At 35.7% G+C, this 16,433-nt stretch overlaps 2 protein-coding genes across 3 annotated transcripts in view; both read right to left on the reverse strand.

Moving 5' to 3' along the window:
• HCCS (holocytochrome c synthase) overlaps positions 1–11,858 on the reverse strand; it is a 33,106-nt gene extending 21,248 nt beyond the window's left edge. The window contains exon 1 of one of the 2 annotated variants that reach the window (XM_083359429.1): positions 11,841–11,858. The gene's annotated coding sequence lies outside the window, so the exon portion shown is untranslated. Of the gene's footprint in view, positions 1–195; positions 706–11,840 lie in introns of those variants that run through there. The other variant, XM_083359426.1, reaches the window with a different exon arrangement.
• LOC310638384 (TLC domain-containing protein 4-B-like) overlaps positions 1–16,433 on the reverse strand; it is a 39,693-nt gene that overhangs the window by 8,206 nt on the left and 15,054 nt on the right. Inside the window, exons 3-7 of the mRNA XM_083359430.1 lie at positions 14,197–14,286; positions 13,139–13,197; positions 12,173–12,267; positions 11,841–11,914; positions 6,788–7,125 (exon numbers count right to left, since the gene is read on the reverse strand). Coding sequence (XP_083215556.1) covers positions 6,801–7,125; positions 11,841–11,914; positions 12,173–12,267; positions 13,139–13,197; positions 14,197–14,286 — 643 coding nt within the window. The 3' untranslated portion in view covers positions 6,788–6,800. The remainder of the gene's footprint in view (positions 1–6,787; positions 7,126–11,840; positions 11,915–12,172; positions 12,268–13,138; positions 13,198–14,196; positions 14,287–16,433) is intronic.

The following is a 16,433-nucleotide window of genomic DNA, read 5'->3' on the forward strand; positions in this document are numbered from 1 at the left end:
AGGAGCTGGGATACAAGATTGCATTTTGTCCTTGGTCCTCTTTGGGTTAGATTCTCACTCTTATCAAGTCAACCAGGAAATATTCAAAACCAATGTTTTCCTTTTATTTGAGATCTCAGCAGGTACATTATCAAAGTTCAATTGTAAATTCAATATTAAAAAAAGCCTAATGTAAATTCAGGTTAATTTACATACGGGATCTATGGAAGGTTGTATATGTTGTTGTTAGTTGCGAAGTTGTATCCGACCCATCGCGACCCCATGCACAATGTTCCTCCAGGCCTTCCTGTCCTCTACCATCTTCTTTGTTGTATATAGCCACTGGGAAAAACAATTTTCCTAAAATATTGGTAGCTTTATGCACACTGGAGAAGAGATGGAAATATTAGCCTGGCAATATAAGTGGATCTCAACTTTGAAGAAGTGGGAAATGAAAGTTCTTAATGACAGAAATGGTTTCTTAAATATTTTAAGCCGAGGTCATATTTTGGTCTTTAAAATCCAAATATGAAAAAATGGCCAAGTTTTTTCTACCCAGTCATAGCTTTGGGGACAGCTCTCTTTGCAATCCAGCTCTACAGAAATTTATAGCATCTTCTGTACATTACTGAAAAATGGCAACTGTTTACATGAGAAATACAGTACAGAAATAAGAGACCTATTAGAAATGAATGTTTAATGTGCACTTTCTAAGATATTTTCCTTGAAATGCTTAAATGTGGAAATGGCTGCTTTCTAATCAAACATGCTTTTAATCATACTCCACTTATCAATATAATATTTCAGTATAAAAACTTTAACCTTCAACTGATGTCTTTTAATTACATTCAATTTTAATTGCAGCAGAACTGGAATCTGTGGCATCTTAATTTATTTCACTGTAACATTTAATACTGGAAGTAGAATATTTTTAAAATTATGTCCTCAGAAGAAAAAAATTGGGTTATCCTGTTCCAGTGCCAATAAACAACTTATTTATTCCAAAGATGCTAAGGAGCACCAAATTCTCTTTATCTATCGTACTTGCATTTAGCTGATTAAATATGGTAATTATAGAAGACACCATTTTAATAGAGAAAAAATACAAGAAACAGCTACATTCTTTTCCTTTATTCTAATTAACCAATGCCTTAAGTCCACATGCAACTTATTGCTTTAGATATTATTGAATATACTTCTACACAAACATATACAAACAGCAAGACTTTAAAAGCCAGTGAAGTGCAAACTCAGTTATACACATTTATCATAAACAACATAAAAACATACTCAAACTGGTAGGTAAACCATGTTGATGTTCACCAAGGACTTCATCAGAATTGCCCAATCTCATATGCCATTGTCATTGTGGTGGGTTGCAATCCAATCAGTGTAGCTGCGGTATTTCAGTTTAGCCCAGGAAAATAAGTATCCACTTCATTCTTGTAATTCTTTTTCAGTAGTATGTTTATTACACTTTGTGCTGTGATTCAATAAAGCTTCCCTATTTGGCTGTTATTGCACTCTACGTCTCCTGGAATTTGTAAATCAGCATTACATCTCATAATGCTTTTTTTTTAAAAAAAAATTGCTTTATAAATGAAAATATGTAAGCACCAATGCAGAAAGTACAATATAGATATTTCACTTAGTGATTTTGTCACTAAGTTCCTGAATACAATCAGTTACAAATGTCATCTAAAAGAGCAGCAATTATTTTTTATAAAGAGGCAAAACCTACTCCATTATTCATGTGTATTCTATGTTTGTAATTTAAAAAAAAATCTAATTTTAAACTGTTACAACTCCATGCTTATTTAGGAATCCACTCAAACTAGTTAGAAGGCCAGAGCCCTTCAGCTGCATCTTCTAGTATGTATTTCTAATTAAACTCTCTCTTTGGGAGGCCCTGATGCCTCTCAAGACTGCTTTCTTGTTGAGAAACTGCTATTTTGAAAGCAATTTGTAAGCACGAGTAAGTCTCTGTGTTTTTCCTGCTCCGATGGGGCTATGTGTGATTTCATTGGGAGAGTAGCTAAAGGAAGACGTGCACTCTTCAAATATGGATCTGGTCTCAGATTTTTCTCAAAGATAACTAAAAAAGTCAAGACATGGAAGCTACAAGGGGGGTCTAATCTAAGGAGATCTGTTGAATAAGAGAAAGGAGAATACAATATTGGATGATCAACAGCATATATTGCTAAAGTTTACAAACTTTTGTATTTCAATTCCAGAAATGTAAGGCCACATCAAAAGCAATTATAAGATCACAGGTTGGATTTGTACTCTTCATTACTAGAGTAAACCCCCCCCCCCATCCATTTGTACAATGAGATCAATCCTGCATCATTCATTAGATAAGTCAGCATGATTGTTAAACAGAAAAAAAACACCAATATTAGTACAGTATTTTGAAATAAATGCTTCATCAATCACAACTTATATTGATGGCAGCATATTTTGCTGATGCTGTATATTCTGGGACTCTAAAGGGAGCGTCAGTGGGATTAACTTTACCAGGGATTTCATTGCAACAAATCAATGAGATTCCATACATTAGCAATAAGTATGATTTTGACATTCCATCTCAAGGTTTTCAAAATAGCATGAGATTAATACTTCAACTTCCCATGAGGTGGGGTAGGGGAACCAAGCTAGTACTGGAATACATAGCATGGTACTATGTCTAGATATTAACATAGAGTATAGGAAGAGGAGGAGGTGGTGGTGGTAGTGGTGTTGGAGATATTTAATCAATTTATATGGGTATCAACTTGCCAAGGAACAGCTAAAAAGATATGGTTAACTGTGGTCAGTGATAACAATGAAACATACAATCTGGCTGTTAAAACGATACCATACTATCTCCCAAGGTGACACATCTAATATCCCAGCCTGAAAACCACTTTTTTAATGCCTTGTGAAAAACTAGCAAAATCAGGGCCCACTGAATCTCAGGGAAGTTCATTTGAGACCCAGGTATTGCCATGGAAGTGGTATTTCTCCTAGGTCCAGTCAAAAGATAGGACTTTGGCGGAGGGCATGGGATGGAACAATACAACTAGAGACAGGCAGTCCTGCAAATAATCGGTTCTGTGCCGTGCAGGAATCAATAGATAACCATCGCCTTCAACAGCACTTCTGTTGATGCAAATCCTTTCTGGCAATATGGACAGGAAGGGGCGGGCTGCATGTGTAAATATGTATGAGCAGAGAAATTCTAGCCATAATTGACATTTCACTTTTGAAATAGAATACGTTCTAGTTATTTTTGCATGTTTATTAGGTAGCACATTTTCTTTATATTGCACAGAAATGTTGCAGAATAGCATCAGAGTGAATACAGAAAATATCCTGTTTCTTTCTTTTCCCAGAAACCCATTTTGTTCTCTGTAGAGTTTCAGGGTCTCTTCTGAACCTGACAAGAAACTTTCCTTCGCTTACCTTCCTCAAGTTAATGTCTGAGAACCAAATATAATTTTGGACAAATCCTCCCATCCAATCCCACATAGTTCATGGAAACCTCATGGTTCTCCAAAGCAGATTTTTAGGATACATGAATGGTTTCAGAGGAAAAAAAGGTATTAGAAATCTTCCCTTTCATAAATTTCCTTAAGTTATGCTAAATTTCAGGTGAGTGTCTTACTTAAAATAGTCTATGACGGGTCCACAAGTCTTAAAGTTGCCAAGGTTGAGGGCCCCTGGTCTATGAACTCCATGACAGCTTACAAGGAAGAAACTAACCAAGACAAACTACCCAGTCATGTTGCCTTTTTTAGTTTTCCATAACAAAATTATCCTTGCTAAAATAATAAATGAGTATATTCATGTTTAATCTTTACTTAAAAATAAAGGATTGAGAGATCGATTTATAAAACCTGTGTTAATGTACTATACTTAATCATGGTTAATTTTGTAAAATAGTAGATTAGTTCTGATATTAATCCTATTACTAATACTCTGATATTATCAATGTTTCCAGTGCTAAAAGTCTTCTGAAATGAGTGGGAGTTGTTGAAAAGGCTGCACTGTACATGCTACAACTTGTAATATGCGTGCTAAGCAGTAAATTATATTGGGGGCTCTGAGATTTATTTTAGAGTAAAGATAATTATATTGCCTATCTCATTCAGCAGTCCAATGGAGCACAAATTTTTAATACTACCTTCTAATGCATTCTTAGCAGATTAAAAAATGTTTAACAATAAGATTTTCTATATAATCAAATAGTATTATCCTGAATCTTTACATAAGTAATTGATTTCCCTTTGTAATTAGTCTCTCAAAATAGCTGAGGGATTATGCTCCTGCTAATGTAAGTCCCTTTTCATATTTCACCACAAATAAACACATTTGTTTTTCCTCCCTAAAAAAAAGTACAAGTTACCATATCAATTTGTAAGATAATGATGGCACATTACAAACAAATTATTTCAAAAAGCCAACAACATCAGCTTTTAATGCCTTTTATGACATACATTTTCTCTAGATAAGAGCTATGATGTAGTCTAGGGGAGACACAGGAACAGTCATTAAAACTTTAATTCAATTCAAACTTTAAATCGCTTGATAATTTTTAAACATTTGATTTATAGTTATTAGCATACTAATATTTTACGTTTAAAATCTCACAGTTGAATATGTGAACTGCCACTATTCATACATAACACATAGAATTTCAACCGGATACTGCTGAAAGTTAAGTACTATAACTTTTGCTGATAAAATATGGAGAGATTTCCCTTCTCACCAGCCACCTAATTGACATCAAAATATGGTTCCTGGTATGTAAACCTGGTATGTCACATTTCATTTATTGTGTTTGACATGTTTGAAATATCTGAGGAGTTTAAAATGGGATATGCAAATCAACATTTGCTATTACAGTCATCAACCTATGAATAAGCTTTTGCTGAACAGTTCCCTGTGCTTATATAATATTCTAGAATATCAAGAACATAATTAAGTTGCATTGATGGGAATAAGCAGTTCTCTGCAATCTCCCAATATGCAAATAAACAAATCAACAGTAAATTAAGATATGCTATTCAAAACATAGTGTTAGATGAGTTAAGTGTTGAATATCATTAAAAATACATTGGATGATGATTTGGTAAATTCAATTTAATATATTACAATATAAAATAAATTTGAGTCCATAATAGTAGAGAGCATATGTGAAGTTACTGTAATGTAAACAATAGATTTTCAATTGTTTTTCTTACAAATTTTCCCTTCTCACTTTGTATCTGCAACTATGATTCATAGTTGTTACCTCACAGCTAGACTACTGCAATGTTTTATGTGGGACTCAACTTGAAAATGACCAGGAAGTTGCAACCTATCCAAACTGCATCAACCTAGCTATTAAAAAGGGAGAAGTGGATTTAGTAACATAACACCCGTGCTCTAGTCACTTTGTTGGTTGTCAGTAGGCTTCTGGGCCCAGTTCAAGATACAAGCTTTAACCTATATAATGTCTTACACAGTTCAGCGCCTGTGCACCTCTTTTGAATAGAATCGGTCATCCTGTAAATACCATTCGTAGAAAGGTGGCAAAGGATCCCCCAACTGCATGAAGTGAAAGGAGTAGGTACCAGAAGTGTGTATTCTCCCACTCTGTGGAATATCTTGATCCCTGAGATGCAGAGACTATTTGTTGTTGTTTTTTCTTTCCAAAAAATTTAAGACCAATCTGGTCCAAACATTTTTCGGCAAAGATGGTGAATCTGAACTATTACTGTAATATCCTTTTTAATTAATTTGTGATTGTCTTTTATTTTGACGATACCCAGGTTACTATAAAGCATCTTGAGTTGCTAGAACTAAAACAGCATAGCTGTGACTAAATAAATAAATAAATATTAGGGATGTTCCTGCAAGTAGCCATTGTCAAGAACTGAAGGATGATTTTTCTCATTGGAGAAGCACATCTTCCTAAATTACATTAAAGAAAAAATGAGAAAAGTTAAAATGAACTGATTAGTAACTTTTCTTACTTATAGAGGCTCTTGTGACAATCCACATATCCAAAATTCATTAATGCTTTACCCCTCAGGAGTTTTATAGCATAAAATTTATCTGTTACACGATAAAATGCTGAAAACAGATCAAAGTCCCAATACCTGTGTCAGGGAAAGAGAATACTGGCACATTTTTAAAAATCTCCCTACTGTTTACCATGCAAAGATGCTGAAATTTGGATATTTAAAAAGTTCAAAACATGTATACTATTTTATATACAGTAAGAAGCAATAAAAATAACTCATTTAAGAAAAAAGATCTTCAAGGCTCAAATTTGTATTTGTATGTAAAACTAGTCAGTGAATTCCAAAGATCCTGTTCATGCATGTAAGGCAGTAGAAAATGGAGTAAAATGTATAGATCTGAAATGAGGAATTTGCAAAGCAGATGATGAGTCTTCAGATATGAACACCAAATATTAGGAAAGCCAAGAAACATACCAGAAATGTTGCCATATTAGCAGAACGTAAACAACCTGACATTCACAAGCATTAAAAATTTATCATTTTAAGAAACCTGAGTGAAAATTCACAGGAATACAGTGCTAAAAAGGGTTGATCCTTCAGAGATTCAGCTGACTGCTCAATGCTTAGGACACCATGCCAAGGTGAACATATGCAGCAGGTTGTTGTTGTTTCTGACACCACACAATCCAAGTCTTCAGAAGAAAATGTTTTGGAGACGCAGGCAGCGTGTTGTTGGAAATGCTAAACTTAAGAAAGGTAACATATTTCCTTAAGAGGAACTTTTTATGGCAAAAGTCTGCATTGTTCTTTTAACGTACCCCCAAACTGCTATTAAATGTTCTTCTTCGTGTTGCCATTTTTATGAGCTTTGGCTTCTTCTTGTCCGATGAGACAAATAACCTTGTAACATCCTTGTGTAATTTTGACCATCCACATTAAATTAATAATATCCAGTACGATACTGGAGATAAACCAGGCGCTTTGAGCTGCAAATCCTAATCTGTAGTAGGCTTCTGTTCCAAACTCAGAAGCAACACTGTTGTAATAAATTGGAATGACTATGATCCTCCCTAGGAAGAACATGATGGTCATTAGCAGTCCATTGATGATGTTGGCTTTTGAAGCTTTAGAATACCCCAATGCTTCAAAGAACCACCTATAAGAGGAAAAGGATTAACAGAAATCAAAATGAGAAAAGTAGTATTTATGTTATCTAGGCAAAGTCTGAGACTACATCTGCATATCTGCTTTGCCTAGAATGATCAATAAATTTTGTTGCCCTAAAATATGGCTGCCGCCACAGTGCCACCCTTACCACTTATTTGGAAGCTACAAGGCTGTCTCCACAGATTGCGCAACTTGCTAAGAGGCATAACTGGTGGTTTTTTGGCTGAAATTCCAACACCATTCAACATCCTGTGAAAAGCCCTTTCCAAGTTCTATACATAATGCTTTGATTATTCCAGAATTGCAATCATTTCTTTCTTCTCTCCTGTCATATCATCAACTAATTCAACTATTTTTGTTCTGTTTTATTTTGTTTTAAATCACTGAAACTGTGAATTGTCTAATTATAGTGAAAGACTTTGTATCTATTTGCTGCCATCTAATGATTTTTGTAGTGTACCGATCATCTGGATTTGGACAGCAGTTGGATAAGTGGCAATCAAGACTTGATGTTTGAGAAATGGGTTTAGTTGTGGGGAGCTGTAAGCTTCCTAAGAATATTACATGAAGAGAGGTAGTAAGGAGCAAAGCTCTTATGAATTGTAGTAAATGAGAAGAAAATTCTCTGTCGGGTGAGCTACATAAGTATAAAAGATGAGTTCTTTCTATTACATTTCCAATTACCTGTGAGAATCAAGAACAGGTTTGTCAATTTCAGAACTTGGAACTCCATTAACCAATTGACTAATCCAAAGGAGGAAGTTTGTGTGTAGAGTGGCTAGAAGCCCAGGGTTCCAATTTAACTAACAGCCTGTAAGGTTCCTAGCCCTTACTTAAATTTAAGATACCACTAATCAGGCAACTCAAACGGAGGCTTCTTGAGAAAACATTGCTTTAATTGATCAAATAAAACAGCTGGGTAGCAAACAATCTGGAACACTGCAGAGTTACATCCAGAAGTGCCACACCTTAGAAAGTTAGTAGTATTGCTTTATAAACTTTGTTAGCCAATAAGAATCAGACAACAGAGCCATTACATCATAAGGAAGACATCAATCATTCCTGTACTCTTCCTTATTCCCTCCTTCAGTACATCCCATCCATGTACAGGTTTTCCCTTGCTTGCATGAAATTTGTCCCTGACACAAATGCTGATTACAAAAGCGAGATAGCAAGTTAGGCTAAACAATTTCTTTTTGTTCCAGTTACTGAACCCTTAAAGCCCAAAGACAACTGAGGGGTAGGAGACAAATCTGAGACTGGATAAAAGAGGCTCATCCAACAGAAAACTAGCAGCATCAAATGGAACCACAAGATTATCAGTGCAGGACATGTTCCCCACATGTATCAATGTACTAGGCACTGCCCACATATGTCTCAAGGATAAGAGAGAAAATAGTAAAATCTAGTAGAATGAAGATTCTATATCTGCATTAGGACTGTGTCAGCTGCAGAGGAGCTATGCCCTAAAACAGATCCCCAACCCTTGGGCAGCAGCCCATTACAGGCTGTGGCTTATTCAGAATTGGCCGTGTGAGTGGTTGGCCAGAGCATGTACCTGTGCATGCATAGCTCAACGGTGGGCCAGTGGGCAATCATACACGTGAGTACCGGCCCACCACTTGCACAAAGACTGCATGCACGCATGCTGGCCAGCCACTCATGCGGCCCAGTTCTCCTCTCCCCACCCCCGGCCGCCAAACTACAAAGGTTGGGGATCACTGTCCTCAAAGCATATTTTTTTAGCGGATGATATATTCTATACTTGTTCTTTGTGATAAATAAGAATAAACAAGCACAGAAATGAGCAATTAGTTCTAATCAATAGATGGTATATATAAATAAAAAAAGGACAAAAATATTTTATATGCTATTTGACTTAGCCGGCCTGGACTGAGGGGTTTTAAGGTTTTAAATTTTAAATTTTAAACTGTTTTGGGGCTATTAATTTAATTTTATTTTAATTTGTACATTGCACTGTTTTAATTTGCCTTGTAAACAGCCCTGAGTCCTTCGGGAAAAGGGCGGTATATAAATCGAAACAAATAAATAAATAAATTCATAGATGTAAAAGTGGGGTCCTGTCTCATTTCTCTCATCTTCCTTTTTGTAAACAGACAAAAGCCAAACTCAGAGAATATATTCTTAAGTTATGGAAATGTGCACAATAGCTGTTCTCCTCAAGCTAAAGGAAATTTTGAAGAGACATGAGGCAAAAATCAATGGTCTGTTCAATCTTGTTAAATTTATCTCTCCTCAAAACTCATCTATTCTAATAAAGTGAGAAATATTCCTTTCCCTGTGTGATTTTTTTTTATATTGTCCCTATTCGAGTAGTTTCTGCATTCTACAATTGCATGGATAGAAGTAAAGAAAGGGGTAGTATAGTTCCTTTTCTCCCTTTTGATCTAGAAATAGGAAGTGAAATAAAGCAAGATCTAACAGAACATTGAATTTTGCCTCGTCAAAACTTTCCTTACACATTAAAGATCATTATATAAAAGCAAATGCTTTGCTCTGACAAATTTTAGGGGGTTTTATGTATATAGCGAAGGGACGCGGTGGCTCAGTGGGTTAGGACGCTGAGCTTGTCGATCGGAAGGTTGGCAGTTTGGCGGGTCGAATCCCGAGTGCCGTGTAGCAGAGTGAGCGCCTGTTACTTGTCCCAGCTTCTGCCAACCTAGCAGTTCGAAAGCACGTAAAAATGCAAGTAGAAAAATAGGGACCACTGCGGTGGGAAGGTAACAGCGTTCCGTGCGCCTTTGGCGTCTAGTCATGCCGGCCACATGACCACGGAGACGTCCTCGGACAAGCGCTGGCTCTTCGGCTTTGAAACGGAGATGAGCACCGGCCCCTAGAGTCGGAAACGACTAGCATGCATGTGCGGGGGAACCTTTATCTTTACCTATGTATACAGCATATCATTTATTTTATTTTTTCAAAACAAACAGTGAAGCTTCTCTGATCTTCTAGTTTAAACTATCCAGATGATTCAAAAAGGAAGGAAAAGAACTTATGTTTTGTTAAGATTGTTGTACCTTGCTTTTTTATAATTTTTGTTGTCTAGCTCAGCAGAGTAATTGAATTGCTTACAGATGTCAGGGAATTTAGCTGACGAGAACATCTTGACTATTTTCCTTTTGTTAACGATATAGGCAAGGAATACAAGCTGTTATATAAAGATCTATATTCACAAACTATATTTGTGTGTTAGTAAAGAGATTCTCTTCACTTCAAAGCAGCAAAAACAAATAGCAATAACACAGCTCCTGAAAACAGCTGTAGAAAGAAATTTGAAACCAATCTGAAGTCAAACAGCACATACTACTTTTGTACCTTATGCCATGCTGCAAAAGTAGCATCACAAAGGATTCATTGTTTGCAATGGGCTAAGACCTTCCAACAGCAATAATGAAATGACCTAAGAATCACTTTTTGCATGACAGATGAAGCAAACAAAATAAAAAATAACATTTTAATATAGTAACGAGACAAAGAGGCTAAGCTTACTTTCTCTTCATTCTAATTCTCTTCATTCTAATGCAAACATGTCAAACTCGCGACGTCATGTGACGTCACGAGACGTATCAGGACTGTTTTGCCATTGCCGGCAATGGGGTGGGCACTGCTTCCAGATGACGTGTCTGGCCTGTGGGCCAGCAGTTTGACACCCCTGTTCTAATGCTAAAAAACTTTTACTCTACATATGTCTTGGCCAAAATAAGGAAAATGACAACATAAAGCAATACTAAAAAAAATTAGACTGTTGAAACTTAAAAGAAAACACTATGTTAAACATATTCAAAGTCTGAAATGAGAGTAAATGAAAGTAATTATTCAAAATCAGTAAAAAAAAGGCAATGAGTAGCAATGGAAGAAAAAGAAGAGGAGAGGAGAGGAGAGGAGAGGAGAGGAGAGGAAAGAAGGAAGGAGGCTGATATCTTAAGATATAAAATACCGTTTATAAATATTGTCGTGCAGTGGTCTAATATATACTTTTGTTTTGTGAAACTTACAGAAATTAACAAACAGTATGATAATAATATGATTCTTTAGAAAAAAAATCAAAAATTAATTTCTAGATCTCACTATTAGGCCTTCTTGGTACCCAGATGGATCATGCTTTGATATATCTCAGAAGTGGATTATTTAATACAGTAGCAGATATGAACAAATAAAAACAGAACAAGAATGAAATAAGCTTGCAAGAGACAGTACCATACAATTCTTGAAAATACATGCAACTTAAAAGTTGACCCTTTTATTAAGGGACCTATTCCAAGAATCATTGCAGAAAGAAAACAAATTTTAACATTTTTATTTAGATAAAAGTCTCTTTCTTCTTTAAAGAGCCCTGAATGATATTAAATAAATAACAAAATGGTTATTGGTTTTAGTTTGAATAGTTATCTTTTTAGAAACTAGGAATGTCATCTGCTAATAGAAATTAAATTATTTCATAATTAAATGCAATTTTATTAAGTCCTCTAGCAATCCTACATTTTGAAAAAAATCCTCAATATCATTAGGTCATTTTCATTAACCCTTTGTTAAAACACCAGTGACCACAAGGCTTTAACTTTCAAAAACAGTGATATTGTATCATAGCATATAGAGACAGTGCACATTTGTTAGGTTAGTAGCGACTGAGTTACACATAGCAAGCTAAATGATAAGGTAAGAATAATAGGAAATATTACCTACCGCTGATTCACAAAAGGGGTAGAGAATTCTGCAAGCAGACGAAAATTAGCAAAATATCCCAATAATCCTCTATCCTAGAAAAAGGAAGAAGAAAAACAAACCAGCGATCACCAGTTCTGAGTCTTATAAAAAATAACAATATAAAACTTTTAGATATCAACATCAATATTTTCCTGTATTATTTTATTCCTTTCCTTTCCTGTATATCATATCATAGAGCAGTCACTTTCTTCTTGAGAAGAGCCATGAATCTTAATGGTAAGCCTATTAAAATCTATTTTTACTAAAATACATGTATACTTGTTGTGTGATAAAATTAACATGGAACTTACCAGTACAAAGTAATATGCATATAGAGCTAGTATGTGGTGAATTACAAAAAATACATCCCCAATTGCCTTCCAGTACAAAATAATAAGCAACAAATCTGAAAAGAAATAAAGAACGTGAGTAAAATTCTATAATTATTATATTTTATTTTAAAACTTCTAATGCTGCAAGGCAAAGATGCAAAATTACTTCTCTTTTTCTGTTATCAGGATAAAAATTTCCAAGTGGCCCTTGCCAGAACATCATTAAAAATAGAATCCCAAGCTTTGGCTTATGATCCCTTACCATGTAACACTGATTGTTCCTATTAATATAAATCTCAGATTTGCCTCATCATAGGAAGTTATTATCAAATTGAGTCCTTAATTTGCCTAATATTTCAACAATCTCCTCCCACCTTATGTTTAGAAATATTTATTTAAGACATGCAGGAGGAGATGCATACTATATTCATGTACGTCCTGAAGTAGCCTTTTAAAACTGAGGACCAGTGGTGAAGTAGTTGATTTTTCAAAACAAACCAATATGTTTTCACACTGATTAAACAATTTCCATCTCAAGGAAAACTCAGGGGAAGGCATTTAATTAGGAAACTAAGTTTCTCTCCTTGAACAGCCATCATTTATTCCCCCTTAGTTATTTTTCTATGGTTATTAAATTATTGATACCAGATTAGTGCCATGGAAGCAGGAAGCAAAGTGGAAAGAAAGAAAGAATTTCTTCTTACTCAGGCTTGAGAATGAGAAATTGACAGAAGAAAATATTTTAATACTTAACACAATACTGTCATGTTATAAAATAAAATAATCACATTTTATAGCACAATTTTTGGTGTGAGGGAAAATATGGTCTGCTTCCTACAGACAGACTTTTGTAAAGAGGGCCATGTTTTGGTAAACTTCTGTTAAAAGGTTCTTTCAAAACAGATGACTTACAATAAATTATATACGTAATATTTTACACATTACCTGAAATGAGGTAGCCTATAGTGATAGCAAGATTTAGTTGCACTGTAGAAGCATCGCCCCTATAAACAAAAGACATCCAAGGAATTACATTAAAATAACACACATTTTGCATTTTGCTTATATTTATTCTTCCCCCCCCCATATGCTGATTACTTTTTTTGATGTTGGAAGAGAGACCCTACATCTGGTAAGATGATCCTACAAAACTCTGGTAAATGGCAAACAGGCAAGAGAAAATATTCTGAACAGACATACCGGTAGTTAAAAAAATTAATGTATAATATTATGAAGACAAAAAACTGAGGGGATTAGCCATTATTCAGACAATTAGTTGCTAACTTCCTCCACTTTTGCTCTATCTCAGTTTCATTGAAGGAGCGAAAACGTCTCCATTCCAGCATAGGAAATGATCAAAAGGAGGTGAGGAAAGGGAATCCTCAATTTACAACATTCAAAGTTGCAACGGATCCCCCGAAAAGGTACTAATGATCTGGTTGCAAAATTCCAACAACTGCCGCCTCTGTGGTCACATGACAATATTTTGGGTACTCAGCAACTGCCCCACATTTAAGGCTATTTGAATCAGCTCACAGTCACTTGACCTTGATTTACGATGATTTTACTGAAAATGATTGCTTCTGGTTTTCAGCAAGAATGGCCCATAGCAAACAATGAGTTTGCTTAACAATCGTGAATTCACTTAATGGTCCTTGGTGATTCACTTAATAACTGCCACAAAAAAGTGGTAAAATCAGATAGGTCATGTGATGACCTTGTTTTTTTAATCATGACCTACTATTATAATGGGCAGGCTCCATTATGGTCGTAAGTCGAGACTACCTGCATATACTAATAGCTAGGGTCAGGCTGCCTCGGTTTTTTTATTTTAATAAAGCAAAGGCCCCAAGTATTCTCCACATTATAGTTAAATATAACTGTAATTTTAGAAAGCTGTGGGTAGCAAATAGACATATCTCTTATGTTTTTAAATTAAACATAGAGATAATTTGACCAGCAAACGAAATAACAAAGGACAGAGAAAATGAGATATTTCTTACCAAACACGGTCAGCATTAACAGCTTCATCATACAATAAAATATACACACAAAATATTCCAACCACCAAGGCATGGAACGTAGATACCGTCCTAAAAAGACAAAAGCAATCCCATTAAGTATGTGCTACCTTTAAATTGGTGGCACGGTAATGAAAAAAATAAACAACTTCCCATGACCTTAAAATGAGATTTGTGCAATTTAAATGTTTCTTATGTACTGTATACCTCATAAAAAATAATGTGGGTGGATATCAGTTATACTATAGTTGTATAATTCATTGTAATTGATTTCAATTGTAATTGAAACTTTGCTCCATATAGTTTTTGCCTTGCCAAATTTATTGCTACATTTATTTATTGTTACATAATAACTGATTGTTATTATGATTCTGGATCAACTGCTTTATGATGTATATGTTTTTCTTGGTTTTATCTGGAATCTACAAAGATCAAGATTACGATGATGTTATCTGTTCAGTTGAGTTCAATTCTTGGTGATTCAATGGGCCCGGTCTCTCCACAACTTCCAATCCTTCACTATTTTTTAGAGTTTTTCTATGCTCTGGCTGGTATCAGCTTTGATAGTGTCCAGCCACCATGGTTTTTGACAGCCTGGTTTCCTTTTACCGCTAACTCTTCCAAACATAATTGCTTTCTCCAGTGAATTCCCCTGCATGACATGGTCAAAGTAAGTGAGATGCACTTTTGTGATTTTGCATTCTGGTGACATAAACTTCAAACAATTTGAAATTTATCTGTACACCCTATATATTATTCATTGTTAACAACTTATTAAATAACATTTTCTGCATCTATTCAAGAAAATAACTGCTGTCACGGGGAAAAAGAAGAGAAAGGGGTATTATTAAGTTCACCACTTGAGTTACTTATAAAATAATAATAATAATGATGATGATGATGATGATATAATAAAGTTGGAAGGGACCTTGGAGGTCATCTAGTCCAACCCCCTGCTCAGGCAGGAAACCCTATACCATTTCAGACAAATGGCTGGCCAGTCTCTTCTTAAAAACCTCCAGTGTTGGAGCATTCATAGCTTCTGGAGGCAGGTTGTTCCACTGGTTAATTGTTCTAACTGTCAGGAAGTTTCTCCTTAGTTCTAGGTTGCTTTTCTCCTTGACTAGTTTCCATCTGTTGCTTCTTGTCCTGCCTTCAGGTGCTTTGGAGAATAGCTTGACTCCCTCTTCTTTGTGGCAGCCCCTGAGATATTGGAACACTGCTATCATGTCACGCCTTGCCCTTCTCTTCATTAAACTACACGTACGCATTTCCAGCAACCGTTCCTTATATGTTTTAGCCTCCAGACTCCTAATCGTCTTTGTTGCTCTTCTCTGTACCCTTTCTAGAGTCTCAATATCTTTTTTACATCGTGGTGACCAAAACTGGATGCACTATTCCAAGTGTGGCCCTACCAAGGCATTGTAAAGTGGTATTAATACTTCACGTGATCTTGATTCTATGCCTCTGTTAATGCAGCCTAGCACTGTGTTGGCTTTTTTGGCAGCTGCAGCACACTACTGGCTCATATTTAAGTGATTGTCCACTAGGACTCCGAGATCCCTCTCACAGTTACTACTATTGAGCAAGGTACCACCTACACTATACCTGTGCGTTTGGTTTTTCCTGCCTAAATGTAGAACCTTACTTTTTTACCATTGAATTTCATTTTGTTAGATAGCACCCAGTGTTCAAGTCTGTCCAGATCCTCCTGTATCTTAAGCCTATCTTTTGGAGTATTGACTATTCCAGCCAGCTTGGTGTCATCTGCAAATTTGATGAATTCCCCCTCTATCCCCTTGTCCAAATTGTTGATGAAGATGTTGAAGAGCACTGGGCCCAGAACAGAGCCCTTGGGCCCCCCACTACATACTTCCTTCCATGTAGATGCAGTTCCATTGAGGATCACATGCTGAGTACGGCCGGTCAGCCAGTTATGAATCCATCTGGTGGTGATGCTGTCTAACCCACATTTTTCTATCTTATCAAGTAGTAGGTTGTGATCTACTTTATCAAATCCCTTACTGAAGTCCAAGTAAATTATATCCACAGCATTCCTCTGGTCCACTAATTTTGTCACTTGGTCAAAGAATGCAATAAGATTTGTCTGGCATGATCTGTTTTTGACAAACCCATGTTGGCTTTTAGTGATAACTTTGTTTGCATCAAGGTGTTCGCTGATTTGTTGTTTGATTATCTTTTTCGGAATCTTTCCAGGT

This window comes from Vipera ursinii (genome assembly GCF_947247035.1).
Source record: "Vipera ursinii genome assembly, chromosome: 3".
Classification (NCBI taxonomy): domain Eukaryota; kingdom Metazoa; phylum Chordata; class Lepidosauria; order Squamata; family Viperidae; genus Vipera; species Vipera ursinii.